The 13633-nt window shown below is 49.0% G+C and overlaps 1 protein-coding gene across 2 annotated transcripts; it reads left to right on the forward strand.

The window, feature by feature from the left end:
• Positions 1 to 11593, forward strand: KLHDC4 (kelch domain containing 4). 2 transcript variants are annotated; one of them, XM_087971383.1, is made up of 12 exons: positions 1 to 200; positions 1008 to 1099; positions 1267 to 1345; positions 2646 to 2744; positions 4185 to 4321; positions 4639 to 4731; positions 5363 to 5522; positions 6002 to 6071; positions 6270 to 6478; positions 6910 to 7336; positions 9677 to 9802; positions 10855 to 11593. In XM_087971383.1, exons 1-12 carry the CDS (start codon positions 102 to 104, stop codon positions 11028 to 11030), a joined length of 1767 nt encoding a protein of 588 aa, XP_087827509.1. In that variant the 5' UTR covers positions 1 to 101; the 3' UTR covers positions 11031 to 11593. The 2 variants fall into 2 exon arrangements, with proteins under 2 accessions (XP_087827509.1, XP_087827510.1); XM_087971384.1 differs by having other exon boundaries at positions 11 to 200; positions 1267 to 1322.
• The last annotated feature ends 2040 nt before the right edge of the window (positions 11594 to 13633 follow it).

The following is a 13633-nucleotide window of genomic DNA, read 5'->3' on the forward strand; positions in this document are numbered from 1 at the left end:
CCGGGAAGAGGAAAGGCAAGAGGTTTTGCGAGGCCGGGGCTGCCATGTGAGCGACGCCTGCAGCCTCCCCACCTCCCTTAGAGCTGCCCTGACTTGCCAAGATGGGCAAGAAAAACAAGAAGGAGAAGAAGGCGAAGGGGGCCGAGAAGACGGCCGCCAAGATGGAGAAGAAAGCGTCCAAGAGGACCAAGAAAGAGGAGGTGATGACACGCGTGCCAAAGGGATGCAGGGGTTCTTCCAGCTGCAGGGCAGGCGGGCATCCAACAGGTCCAGACTCCCTCTCCCTCCTTCCCTCCCTCTCTCGTCTTGGCCTGCCCTTCCCCAGCACAACAATCCCCCTGTGCAATCCAAGGTGCTTGAGGGATTGGTTTAGTGCAAGAGAAGGGTAGCAGTGAGTTAGTGCAACAAATTAGTGCAAGAGGAAGAAATGTGCAACAGTGAGTGGGAAACACCCCCGCCCCATTTATTTTGCTGGGGGGGGGAAAGAGAAAAATGAATTTGAGAGTTAGAAAGGGCAGCTGGTGGAAAGAAAGCATGATGTGCTTTTCCTTAGAGAGAAAGAGCAAAATATTAGCACATTTATAACCACGTTTAATAAGATTGGAAGGTGTAGTCAGAGGGTGTCAACCTTGGCACTTTAAGACTTGTGGACTTCAACTCCCAGAATTCCTCAGCCAGCTGGCTGAGGAATTCTGGGAGTTGAAGTCCACAAGTCTTAAAGTTGCCAAGGTTGGACACCCCTGGTGTAGTCTTTATAATTTCCCCCTCACACACACACACCCCTAATTTCTTCTCCCACTATGCACCATTTTTCCTTTATCTGCTCTGTCTCTTTTCTGTTTTGATCTTGATAAAAATCTCTCTCGCCTAAGTTATACGCGCACACGAACATGTGCTTTCATACACGCATGAGAGAATGAGCCGCGGTGGTCCCAGTTTGGGGGTGGGGGGGTGGGGAACACCTCCCTTTTTGTCTCAAAACAACCAGCCCTCGTCTCGAATTGCAGGAGGACCTGGAGGCGCTGATCGCCCAGTTCCAATCTCTGGATGCCGCAAAGACGCAGGTGCTGGAGACCCCCTGCGCCCCTCCCTCCCCGAGGTGAGAGTGGAAACGGGGCGGATATTTTGGGCCGTTGGGAAAGTTGGGCCTCCCAATGTCTTGCGCACCCCTTTAATCCCCAGTGAAAAGCTGCTAGTCCTCGTGAACTCTTCTTCCCTGAAATCTTGCGCTTGGTTTGCTTAGCCTCCTTTCCTCTTGGTCCGCAGGCTCAACGCCTCTTTGTCCGCCCACCCTGAGAAAGACGAACTCATCCTGTTTGGAGGTGAATATTTCAATGGCCAAAAAGTAAAGTATTCCCTTTTTTTCCCCCCTCTTTCTCCTCCCGAAATTTAATGACAAGTTTTGTTTTAAGGAATTGCAGAGCCCAAAATGGATCTAGGCCTTATTCCCAACGCTGATCAATATGGGGTAGTTCTCGATGTGTGACCACGATGGAGCCTAAAATTTCTCTTGCTAAATGAGATGTTGGTTTAGTGGGCTTTATCCAGGGGGAAATAGAACGACGGAGAAGATGGAGGAAGGGTTGCGCTAAAATCTCTTGACTGAATGGATTTCTCATTAGTAGCCCTTCATTTTTAATTGCTAATTTTATCGGTTTTGATTCTGTCGGCTGCCTTCAGGAGCTTCTCTGAGCAGAAAAAAAGATAAATAGATAAATGCAAATAATGCATATAGGGAAGAAAATGTTCTTTCCCTCTGCTTCTCATAGCAATTGATTTCATGGTCAAGTCATCAAAGTTTATTTGGCAGGAAATGTAAAGCAGGCGTGGGACAACTTCAACCCATAGCATGGAACGTATTTATGGAAATGGTCGCTATAATCTAAAGGAAGGGTCTTCCAACTTGGCAAGTTTAAGACTCGTGGTCTTCAATTCCCAGAATTCCTGAGCTAACATGACTGGAGGAGGAGGAATTCTGGGAGTTGAAGTGCACAAGTCTTAAATCTGTCAAGTTTGAAGGCCCCTGGTCTAGAGGTCTCCAAATTTGGCTGCTTTAAGACTTGTGGACTTCAACTCCCAGAATTCCTCATGCTGGCTGAGGAATTCTGGGAGTTGAAGTCCACAAGTCTTAAAGTGGCCAAGTTTAGAGATCCAACTGTGCTGTGAAGACCACGAATCCGAATGGCCTCAAGATGGAGCTTCAGCCTTTCTCCTCCTCCAGACACCCAATATTCTCATGGGAGGAAGTGTGGGAAGGGCTGAGGGCACTATCTTGCTCTGATGAGTGGAGTACCAGCTATCTGGAGGGTCTCCGTTGAAGGGGGCTTGCATTTTGCTTCTCAGTTCTTGGCCTTGGGGTGGCCGCTTTTCTCCCACAGAGCAGGGGAGGATCACAGCAGCTGGGAGAATTTGCAGTTGCTTCAGTAAAATAAGGGTCTGTTTTGGGCTGACCTGACCTGGATTTGGATGCTGAAGCAACCGGTGCCACCCAAGGAATGTGATGAATTTCCAGAGCTGCAAAGCTAGAAAAGGCTGGCTGGGTTGTTGTTTTGAGATATCAAGTTGTGCAGTAAAATGGGCCTTTCCTGGAAGATCTCCACTTCTAGCAAAGCCCTCCTCCTCCTCCTTTGATGTTTCCCTTATAGACCCTCCTCTACAATGAACTCTTCGTTTACAACATCCGGAAGGACAGCTGGGCTAAAATCGATATTCCAAATCCTCCGCCTCGTCGCTGTGCTCACCAGGTAGGGTGGTTGTGAGACACTGAGGTTAGGATCATCCACTGTGCTAAGCCAGGATGGGCCTTGATTCATGATAGGATAGATTGATGAAGGAACATCGCTAACGTAGCTTCTTCTCCAGAAAAGATGGTTCTGTAAATGCATGTGGAGGTCCTCCCTCCCTCAATTCCATTTCCAACCTATCTCTTTCTTTCCTTCCTTCCTTCCTTCCTTCCTTCCTTCCCTCCCTCCCTCCCCTCCCTTCCTTCCCTCTTGTCTCACCTTCCTTCCTTCCCTGCCTCTTGTCTCACCTTCCTTCCTTCCTCGTCTCACCTTCCTTCCTTCCTTCCTTCCCTCTTGTCTCACCTTCCTTCCTTCCCTTCTTCTTGTCTCACCTTCCTTCCTTCCTTCCCTCTTGTCTCACCTTCCTTCCTTCCCTTCTTCTTGTCTCACCTTTCTTCCTTCCCTTTTGTCTCACCTTCCTTCCTTCCCTGCCTCTTGTCTCTCCTTCCTTCCTTCCTTCCTTCCTTCCCTCTTGTCTCACCTTCCTTCCTTCCTTCCTTCCTCTTGTCTCACCTTCCTTCCTTCCCTCTTGTCTCTCCTTCCTTCCTTCCTTCCCTCTTGTCTCACCTTTCTTCCTTCCCTTTTGTCTCACCTTCCTTCCTTCCCTGCCTCTTGCTCTCTCCTTCCTTCCTTCCTTCCTTCCTTCCTTCCTTCCTTCCTTCCCTCTTGTCTCACCTTCCTTCCTTCCTTCCTTCCTCATCTCACCTTCCTTCCTTCCCTCTTGTCTCACCTTCCTTCCCTTCTTCTTGTCTCACCTTCCTTCCTTCCCTCTTGTCTCACCTTCCTTCCTTCCCTTTTTCTTGTCTCACCTTCCTTCCTTCCTTCCCTCTTGTCTCACCTTCCTTCCTTCCCTTCTTGTCTCACCTTCCTTCCTTCCTTCCCTTTTTCTCACCTTCCTTCCTTCCTTCCCTCGCTCTCCTTCCTTCCTTCCTTCCTTCCTTCCTTCCTTCCTTCCTTCCTTCCTTCCTTCCTTCCTTCCTTCCTTCCTTCCCTCTTGTCTCACCTTCCTTCCTTCCTTCCCTCTTGTCTCACCTTCCTTCCTTCCCTGCCTCTTGTCTCTCCTTCCTTCCTTCCCTTCTTGTCTCACCTTCCTTCCTTCCCTTTTTCTTGTCTCACCTTCCTTCCTTCCCTTTTGTCTCACCTCCTTCCTTCCTTCCTTCCTTCCTTCCTTCCTTCCTTCCTTCCTTCCTTCCTTCCTTCCTTCCTTCCTTCCTTCCTTCCTTCCTTCCTTCCTTCCTTCCTTCCTTCCTTCCCTACCTCTTCCCTACCTACCTATCATGAGCAGAGTGGTTCAACACAGCATGGTCAGAATGATGCAGAGGAAATCTTGGGTTTTACATGTCGAAAAGGACACAGACGCTGCCCTCTCTCTCTCTCTCTCTCTCTCTCTTTTTCTGGCAGGCTGTGGTTGTCGCTCAGGGCGGCGGCCAACTCTGGCTGTTTGGTGGGGAATTTGCTTCTCCGGACGGGGAGCAGTTCTACCACTACAAAGACCTCTGGGTCTTGCATTTGGCCAGCAGGTCCTGGGAGCAAGTCAAGTAAGTCCAGAGAATTCTGGAAGGACCCACTGTTTGTGCCCCCCACCCCTGGGGTTGCCAGAGGCCTGCAGGGTCGGAATTGGGTGCAAAGTCCCTGCAGCCCCGAGACATGCGCAGGTCTCTGGATGTCCAGGGTTGCTTTCTAGAAGTTGTGATTCCTTTGTGGTCTTGGCCTTTGGAGGAGCAACTTGGACAGGAAGGGGAAGGAGGACCAAGGGATACCCTGCAAGAAGGGGACTGAAGCTGGGGGCTGGAGGAGCAGCCGGGACCAACCGAAGAAATCAGAGGAGCTGCTGAACCCCCTTCTTTGATTTCAGAGCTTCAGGGGGACCCTCTGGGCGGAGTGGACACCGGATGGCCGTCAGCAAGCGGCAACTCATCGTCTTTGGAGGCTTCCATGAAAGTAGCCGGTGAGTCTACTCCACTGTCCTCTTTTGGGGGGAGGGTGATTTTGCCCCACTATGCCCAGGACGCCTCCTGTCCTTCCTCTGAAGATGCTCCCATCACGCGCAAAGGAGCCCAAGGCAGATGGAGGTGATGGCTCAGATTTGGACTCCTTCACCCTGCTATCTTCTCCTCCGGGCTTTCCCTGGAGGAGCCTATTCTGATGTTATGACGATGACCTCCAAGCAGGGGGCAGCCTTTTTTCCCCAAAAACTGCTCAGCCCCCACTTGCATTCAAGGAAGGAGCCGAGCTTCACTTGTTTAAGGGCAATCTTTATCGGTCCTTTTTCCGAACGCTGAGTTCTTATGCTTTATTTATCGTGGTGACTTAACTTGAGCGCTTCTCTAGGTGGAAAGTTCAGGTAGAGGTGATAGAAGTCAACCTACGGACAGCTCTTGTAATCTGGGACGTGGGGCTGCCTAGGACAAGGGTGGGAGACCAGAAGGTCTGTAACAGATGGAAGGTTGGAGGGCCAGGCCTGCGCCCTTGTTGCTCATGCTATCGTGGGAGGCGGTTCTTCGCCTCCTCTGCTGGAGGCCTGTTGCCAACTCAAGCGCACCTTCTATCACTTGTGTTTGATGCTTTTGATCAACTAGAGACTACATCTACTACAACGATGCCCATGCTTTCAACCTGGACACCTTTGCTTGGTCCAAGCTGGCTCCTTCTGGGATCGCCCCAGCCCCGAGGTCAGGATGCCATCTGGCTTCAACACCCGAGGGCCACCTCATGGTCTATGGAGGCTACTCCAAGCAGGTGAGGGTCACCTTTTGCTATTAGGGTTGGTATGAGTCTTTTAAGACTAGAAGTTGTTCGCGTGGTTTGGAGCGCGTTTGAAAGGGAGCAATATGAGGGCCTTTTCTGCAACATGTGGAGATCCAAGGGCTTCTTCACACCTTCCTTCACCTTGGCAGGCACTGCTGGATATTATAGTTCAGCAACTTCTGGCGGACCTCTTTCCCACCCCCACTTCTCAGACAGGAATGGCTGAAATATTTGCAGGATGAAGTTCTAATTTCCCTTGGATTACATTTAGAAATATGGAAGTTTGGGGAAAGTCCCTGGGAATCTCACTGGTCAAAGATCCTGACACTTTGCTCTTATAGGTGAAGTCATAAAACGAGGGCTTAGAAGGATTGTGCAGGATTCATAAGCAAGATTTGTGGAAATAATTCCTTGATGATGGCTTGGTTCTGCTTCTCCGATTCCATAATACAACTGCTTTCATTGTGCAGCGAATTAAGAAAGACGTCGACAAAGGGACCCTTCATACGGATATGTTCCTCTTGAGTGCCGAGAGCTTGGGTACGTGCAGGCCTTGGTGTCCTGGCTGAACCTTCTGCTATGCTGAGGACTGAACGGAGGGAGGGGGTGTCTCCCATAGCAGGGAAGGGTTCTCATGAGTATAGACCCTGCTCACGTCCCCCAAAGCCTGAATTTTAAGAAGTTTCCCTCTTACTATGCTTTTCCTCCATCTTCCACTTTTCTTGTTCTCTTTGACAGAGAAATGGACTTGGAGCAGGGTGAGTCCTTCTGGTGTGAAGCCAACACCCAGATCGGGCTTCTCAGTGGCCATGGGGCCCAGCAACCGCTCTCTTCTCTTTGGTGGGGTCCATGATGAAGAAGAAGAGGAACGTCTAGAAGGAGACTTCTTCAACGATATTTATTTCTACGATCTGGCAAAGAATCGGTGGTTTCTGGGACAGTTAAAGGTTTGTGGCAAAATCTCATGGAGTGAAATTCTCCCCTCCCCTCTGTTCTCTTGTTCTCCATCTCACTCTAGTTCAGGGGTCTCCAACCTTGGCAACTTCAAGACTTGTGGACTTCAACTTCCAGAATTCCTCATCCAGCATAGTCTTAAATTGCTAAGCTTGGAGGCTTCTGCTGTAGTTAACTTACTCAGCTTCCATTTTCAACAGAGGAGAGAAATATTCTTATTGAGTTGCCAGTTCAAATTTGAAATGGAAGCTGACAATTTGGTTTTGGAGACTTCCAGAAACCTGAAAAGCAGTCAAGGCGGATGACTATAGCATCTTAGAAGAAGAGCGGTGGTGGTTGGTGTTCTCAGAAGTTCTTGAGAACATCTCTGGTCCTCGGCTTGGATTCCTGTGACCTTCTGGTACATGCTTGTCTCCCTCACTAGGGGTCGAAGTCTGAGAAAAAGAGAAGGCGACGAGGCGCAGCGAAGGGGGATTCCCATCAGGCTGGTGGTGAAGGGGATGAGGCGCAAGGGCAGCCTCCGCCCGGACCTGTGGAGATTGTCAAGGAGGTGGTGGCAGAAGATGGCACTGTGATGACCGTCAAGCAGCTGGTCTCAGCTCCCCAAGGGAAGTCCATGGAGCCCCCAGAGTTGGAAGGAGAAGACGATGACGACGGGGGGAGTGAAGCCTCCAACCCTCCAGTGGAGCCCTGCCCGCGTTCAAATGCCATGCTGGCTGTGAAGCATGGGGTGCTCTACCTCTACGGGGGGATGTTTGAGGTGGGGGACCGCCAGTTCACTCTCAACGACCTCTACGCCCTCGACCTCCACAAAATGGAAGAGTGGAAGGTCCTTGTGGAGATGGACCCAAGTGAGTTAAGACCTTCCCGGTCTCCCTCTGCTTTGGGGTTCCACCTCCACCTCATTCTCTGTACCTGCAGATGTCTTCCTTTCTTCTCTTCCTTTATTTTTAAAGGGGGGGGGGAACCCCTCAAAGATGGTTAGCTTTTACTACAGTTGAAGAGGAGTTTGTAGGGGGAAAAAAATATCTGATGAGATTCTGGAACTTGGGAAGGTTGGATAATGTTTCTAGGATTAGGAATCCGAATTCCTGGCGCTTTCTTTCCCTACCCTCTGAGAAAGCAGAAACAAAATTACACACCCGACTTTGTGCAAACTGGTTTTAAGTGGCATAAAGTCTGGGATCGCCAAATGTTCCTGCTTACTCAGAATCCAGGATCCTCACTGACCCACAGAATCTACCCGTTCTCCATGTGCTAGCACACAAACTAGCATGTGGCCAAGAAAGCCCGTCCAGAATCCTTCTCGATCTACTAGATTTCCTGGCTGATGCTGCCACCTTCTCCAGAAAGCAGGGTTCTTCCGAGGGGCGTCTTTGTTGCACAGAAAGTCTACAATCACCTTAATTTTGTTTTTGCTCTTTGGGTTCAACGTTATGATTACTCTTGTGCTTTAATTCCTGCCCCCCCCCCCCGGCTAAGTGCCTTCTCTTCTTGCTGAAACGGCCCCTTCCAAGGTGGCTTCTGAAGCACAAGGACAGCTGGCATGTTTTACCTGCCTACTTCTGCCCTCACCAGGCCAAGAACAGATAATAGATAACAGATAATTAGAGTTGGAAGGGACCTTGTAGGTCATCTAGTCCAACCCCCCGCCCAAGCAGGAGACCCTACACCATTTCTGACAAATGGCAGTCCAATCTCGTCTTGAAAGCCTCCAGTGAGGATGCTGCCACAACTTCCAAATGCAAGCTGTTTCATTAGTGGATTGCTCTTACTCTCAGAAAGTTTCTCCTTATTTCCAGGTTGAATCTCTCCCTCCCGCAGATGTTCAGTTTCCACCCATTATTCCTTGTCTGGTGCTTTGGAAAATAGCTTGACCCCTCCTCCTCTCTGTGGCAGCCCCTCAAATATTAGAACATTGCTCTCCTGTCTCCCCTGGTCCTTCTCTTCCCTAGACTAGCCAGGCCCAGTTCCTGCAACCGTTCTTTGTATGTTTTAGTCTCCAGTCCCCTCATCACCCTGGTTGCTCTTCTCTGTACTTTTTCTAGAGTCTCAACCTCTTTTTTATAATGTGGTGACCCAAACTGGATGCAGAGCTAAGAAAGTTCCAGTTCTGGGTGAAGCCCCATCTGCACAGGACCACTGAAAGGGGCCAGGGTGGGGGGGGGGGGAGGTTGTCCATGGGCAAAGCGACATGTGAAGCCCGATTTAGGTTTCCTGAATTCTTGGCTTGGGAAGCGTTCCTCCGGAGCTGAAAGGCAGCGGGGTTTAATTCTATCCCAGCTCTCGCGTTAATCCGAGACAAAAGCTTATTTGGACCGACGTGGAGACAGGTGATGGGAATTGTGGCTGAAGGTACCTTCACGCCAAGGGCTCTGAACAGATGTCACCAACTGGCCGGCGCAAGAGCAGCTAATTTGGGCCGGGCTTAATCCCTGGAAGGACGCCTTCACCGTGCCTCGGCCTTGCTTGATCCTGGGCCCTGAACATTTTTTTTTTTTTGGTTAATCCTAGCGGGGGCTACTTAGTGCTTTCTCTTCTCTTAATATGGGCTGGAAATACTTTAAACCTTCCTATCGGTCGCTGGAATTAGTGGGGGTGGGGGGAGAAGTCTGGAGGAGGGGGGAAGGGAGGGTCTTTCATGAAATCCACAAGTTCCACAAGCGATTCTCTTTATTTTTACCTAAATCTGAGCTTTTTTCGCCCAAGAACAGTCTGGCCGTTGTAGTAGTCTGGTCGAGACAGATTTCAGCAGAACTGGAGATGCTCCAAGGGATTCAGGATCTTCTCTGGATCTCCAGACTCCGAGGAAGTTATGACTGCTGTACAGTCTTTTAAGCTTTTCCTCCTACAACTCAAGCCTTATTCACCCCCTTTGGAATCAAACTCACAGCCCAGCTTCAGGTTGGCTCTGGCATCTTCCCTACTAACTCGGAAGGCGCCACCTGTCCTTTAAACAGGGGTCTCCAACCTTGGCAACTTTAAGCCTGGTGCACTTCAACTCCCAGAGTTCCCCAGCCAGCAAAGCTTTAGAAGCTAACATGGAGGACTGATGGTAATTTCAGGATGGAGAAGTTCTTAACGATTAGTGTTAGTTTTGAATGTTCTTCTGCAGGCGACGATCGTGTATTTGCACGTGTGCGTTCCTGTGTCAACGTTTATATGTATGTGTACATGTTCCTCTGTGGCAGAAACTCAGGAATGGCTTGAAGAATCTGAGTCGGATGAAGATGTGGAAGGTGCTGAGGGAGGAGAGGAAGAGGAAGAGGAAGGGGATGAAGAAGAGGACTCTGATGAGGAGGCGAGTGGAGAGGACGGTAAGGCCACTAAAAAACCCTGGACAAGGATTCAGTTCCTCACCTTTTGGGTTTTGCTCAGCTGTCGTGGGTCAAAGCTGTATGTGGATTATTCTTTGGTGAATAGTGGGGAAAAGAAAAGCAGCCAGAACTCCCCAACTGGACATTCTCCAGAAGCTTCCATTCCAGGCATGTAATTGGGAGTCTTAGTATTCCTTGGAGAGTGGCAGGTTGGAGAATGTGGGGTCTTTGGTCTTTCAAATCTACCGTGTTTCTCATATAATAAGGCCGGGTGTTATTATTTTTTTTGAGCCCCGAAAAAATGGCTAGGCTGTCTTTTTGGGGGTGACTTAATTTCCCCCCCCTTGCATCTTCGGGTGGGCAGTGACGGCTTGGATGTTGACCTCGGCGTTGGTGGGGCACTTCGTATCGGGGTCAACGCAGGCAGCACCATATCCAGGTGTGCCACAAAAGTACTTAACGGCAAGCCCCCCCACCATTCCCCCCCATTTCACATGTTTTAATATAGGCCTTAATTTGGGGGGAGGGGCTTAATTTCATTTCATGCCTATAAAACATGCTGGGACTTCCTATTGGGGGAGGCCGTATTGTTGGAGAAACAGGGTATTTTATACAGAAACGGGTTTTGAAACCTATTGCTGAACGTTGGAAAGATTCTTTTCATAATTCAGCTGAATTTCTGTCTAGAATTCAGCATTGCCATCCAGATGGTCTGCCTTTTCCTTTCTCCACTAGCATGGCACAAAGGGATAGTCCCGAGTTCCTAAATGGTCTTTAAAAGTCCTTGATAATATCAGGGAAAGGAACTTCCTCCTCCATAGCTCAGTTGTGCCTTCCCTACCTGCCATTTGTATCTCACCCACATGCCTGTTCTTCAGTATAAATTAGGTAAATAGATGGATAGATCAGACCAAACCCTCCTGGATATCCATGCAGGCGAGCGCTGCCCTTGATCCCAACAGATCCCAAAAAGGAGAATAGGACACCATCAGTGGGACAACTGCTTCCTAGTCTTGGTTCTCCACTGAGCACTTGTTTTTTTCTTCCTTCAGACAAGGAAGAGCATCCAACTGTGCAACAGGATGAACAATTTGCCGACTACCTTTCCAGGACAGAGCAGTACTGGGTAAATCTGGCCCGCCAGAACCTGGGCCCTGATGCCAAAGAGAAGAAGACGGTGAAGGTGGGGCAGGCCATGGCGAAGGCGTTCTATGAAGGGGCCACCTAGGCAAGGCTTACGATGACTGGGGCCAAAAGGTTGTGCTTGGCCAATCCTGTCCCTCACAAGGCAGGGTCTGACTTGAGAGTTGATTGCATGGAAAGTCTGTGTTGAATAAGTTAACTTCGCTTAAGGATTTGAGGAGAGCAAAAAAACTGACATACGCCGAGAAAAATCCGACGTTGTTCTTGATAGGTGTAAGCCAAGGCAACGCTTTGAGGGACAGGCTTTCTGTGGGGTTTAATCCTTTGCAAGATTCAGGATCTCCAGGAAGGTCCATCTCTCAGTGTTGCGTTGTGAAGCTAGGTCTGTGAGAGAGAGCCACAGTTATTCCTGCTTCTCTTGAGCATTTCTGGGTTGTGGTGGTGAATGGCTGGAGGGTTTTCTCATGGCCCTGCGCATGTTTGGTTAAGCTAAAAGAGAAAACAGAAAACGTTTTGAGGGTGAGCGGCTGGAATAATGCCTTGAATGTCTAACAGAAGCCTCAACTGACGTGGAGGCAGTCATGAGGCTGGAAGCTGGAATTCGCCATTTGAAGAGAGTTTACCAATAAAAATGCTTTTTGCTGGTGAGGGCGGCATTTTTTATTTAACGAGTCATTTACCTCAGCAGGATGTATCAAGTCCTTGCGCTTCTCTCTGCACTATCATTAGTGCTGTTGAAAAAGTCAGCTTGGGTGGGGTAAATGCGGGGTGGAGCGGGTTTTCTCATGTCTTCTTCATTCAGGAGCACATCAATAAGCAGATTGTGGTTATGGGTGAAGGCCTGTAGTAGAGGAAAGGGACTTGGCTGCAAACCCCTCGTAGCCCGGAGCTCTTTCCATGTGCAATTCTAACCCTCTTTACAATCTTTTTTTTTTTTTTTTTAAAAAAGAAAGAAACTCCAAATCCTGTCAGCTCCAACTCACATGGCTAACAGTAAATGATGGGAAGGGGAGTCTAACAGCGTCAGGGTCAAATGCTCGGGTGTTTGCTTTCTTTACTCAAGAGAGAATGACGGAAAACAGGTTGATAGCAACCTTTCTCAACTGCTTCTCTGCATGGACCGGAGACCCATAATTCACAGCCAATAGATCTGGAAGACTGCCATCTGGACCATTTTTCTGGGTAGTTCAGCCATGATCTTCCAGGTGTTGCCCAACAGCAGCTCCTGGCAACACCTGCCAGTGTAGATAATGGGAAAAGATGGAGATGATTGGAACACTGCCAGGAGGGTCACGCTTGGTCCACCGTGGCTCTTGATAATTGTACTGTGCCTTGAATAAGGGTCAGGTTGTATTTCCCTCACTGGAGATCAATGCAGGGCCACGAGGCCATTTTTGGATTGGTGGGAAAGGCATGGGAATTCAGTTGCATGTTTTCCAGACCACTCCCAGCTGTTGACCAGGCCTCTTGGATCCAGCTTTGCAAGGTCAACTTGAGCTGCAAAGCTACTCAGATGCATCCTTATCCTTCACCAAAACTTAGGGATGAAGCTGTGGGTTTGTCTTGTGTCTGTGAATATTTTTTTTTTTTAAGTGATGTATTAAGTCAGGGGTGTCCAACCTTGGCAACTTTAAAACTCGCAGACTTCAACTCCCAAAATTCCCCAGTTTGCCTACCACGGAAGTAGTATAAGCCAATCATCCTGTTGGAAGCCCGGTCAACTTTCCCAGCTGCACAAAAACCAGATGGGAGACAGAAGACCCTTCTCAGTTTATGCAATCGAACTGGGACACCCACTGGGTATGGTCAAAAAAGTCAACATGGCGGCCAAGAGCGCAAACAAAGCTGTGTCCCAAAGGTGCTTTTTTCAGGAGGCAACTGGACGTTCTTATTTTTTCTTTGCAGACGTTTTGCTTCTCATCCAAGAAGCTTCTTCAGCTCTGACAGGATAGTGGGGAATGGAAGGATTTATGCTTCTTGCAGACAGCTGGTCATTTACATCCTTTTAGCGAGTCGTTGAGGCCACTTGGAGGTTTATCTGTGTCCTCGGGGTCACTTGAGTGGTGCTCCTGGTTCCTGTAGTCTGCAATTTCTTTCTCTGGAAAGCCATTCCTACTCCCTCACCATTCCAAGGGTGTTCATCCCAAATTGTATAGCTAAAAGACCCTCCAAAAGAATGCAAATGACCAGTTGTCTGCAAGGTATATAAATCCTTCCATTCCCCACCATCCAGTCAGAGCTGAAGAAGCTTCTTGAATGAGAAGCAAAATGTCTTCAAAGAAAAAAAACAGTCCAGCTGCCTCCTGAAAAAGCATCTTTGGGATAACCATGACCTGGAGGACTGAGAATCGCTACAGGCTTTTAGAAACAAAGCGGTGCATTACACCCAAATGAAGACCCATTGGATAGGAATGAAGATTTGTCTGGGCTTTTAAGATGCAGTGCACATGAAAAACAGCTAGAACTTTGATTGAGGGTCCCAGCTGTCTTCTTGACCCACCTGACCCACCTGAAGAGAACTCAACCAATATTGTGGCTTTTCCCCCCCCATATGATAGAAATTCAAAGGGCACCGTTGCATCCTTAGTAAGGAAGGTGTATCTTTAGTGAATGAACAAGGCAGAGGAACCCCACCTCACACACACACACCCAAAATAAGAAGGAAAAGAAGAAAGAACAACGCAGGCA

This window comes from Notechis scutatus, chromosome 9, assembly GCF_049901735.1.
Source record: "Notechis scutatus isolate UNSWTSFEM ecotype Mainland chromosome 9, rNotScu1.2, whole genome shotgun sequence".
Lineage (NCBI taxonomy): Eukaryota > Metazoa > Chordata > Lepidosauria > Squamata > Elapidae > Notechis > Notechis scutatus.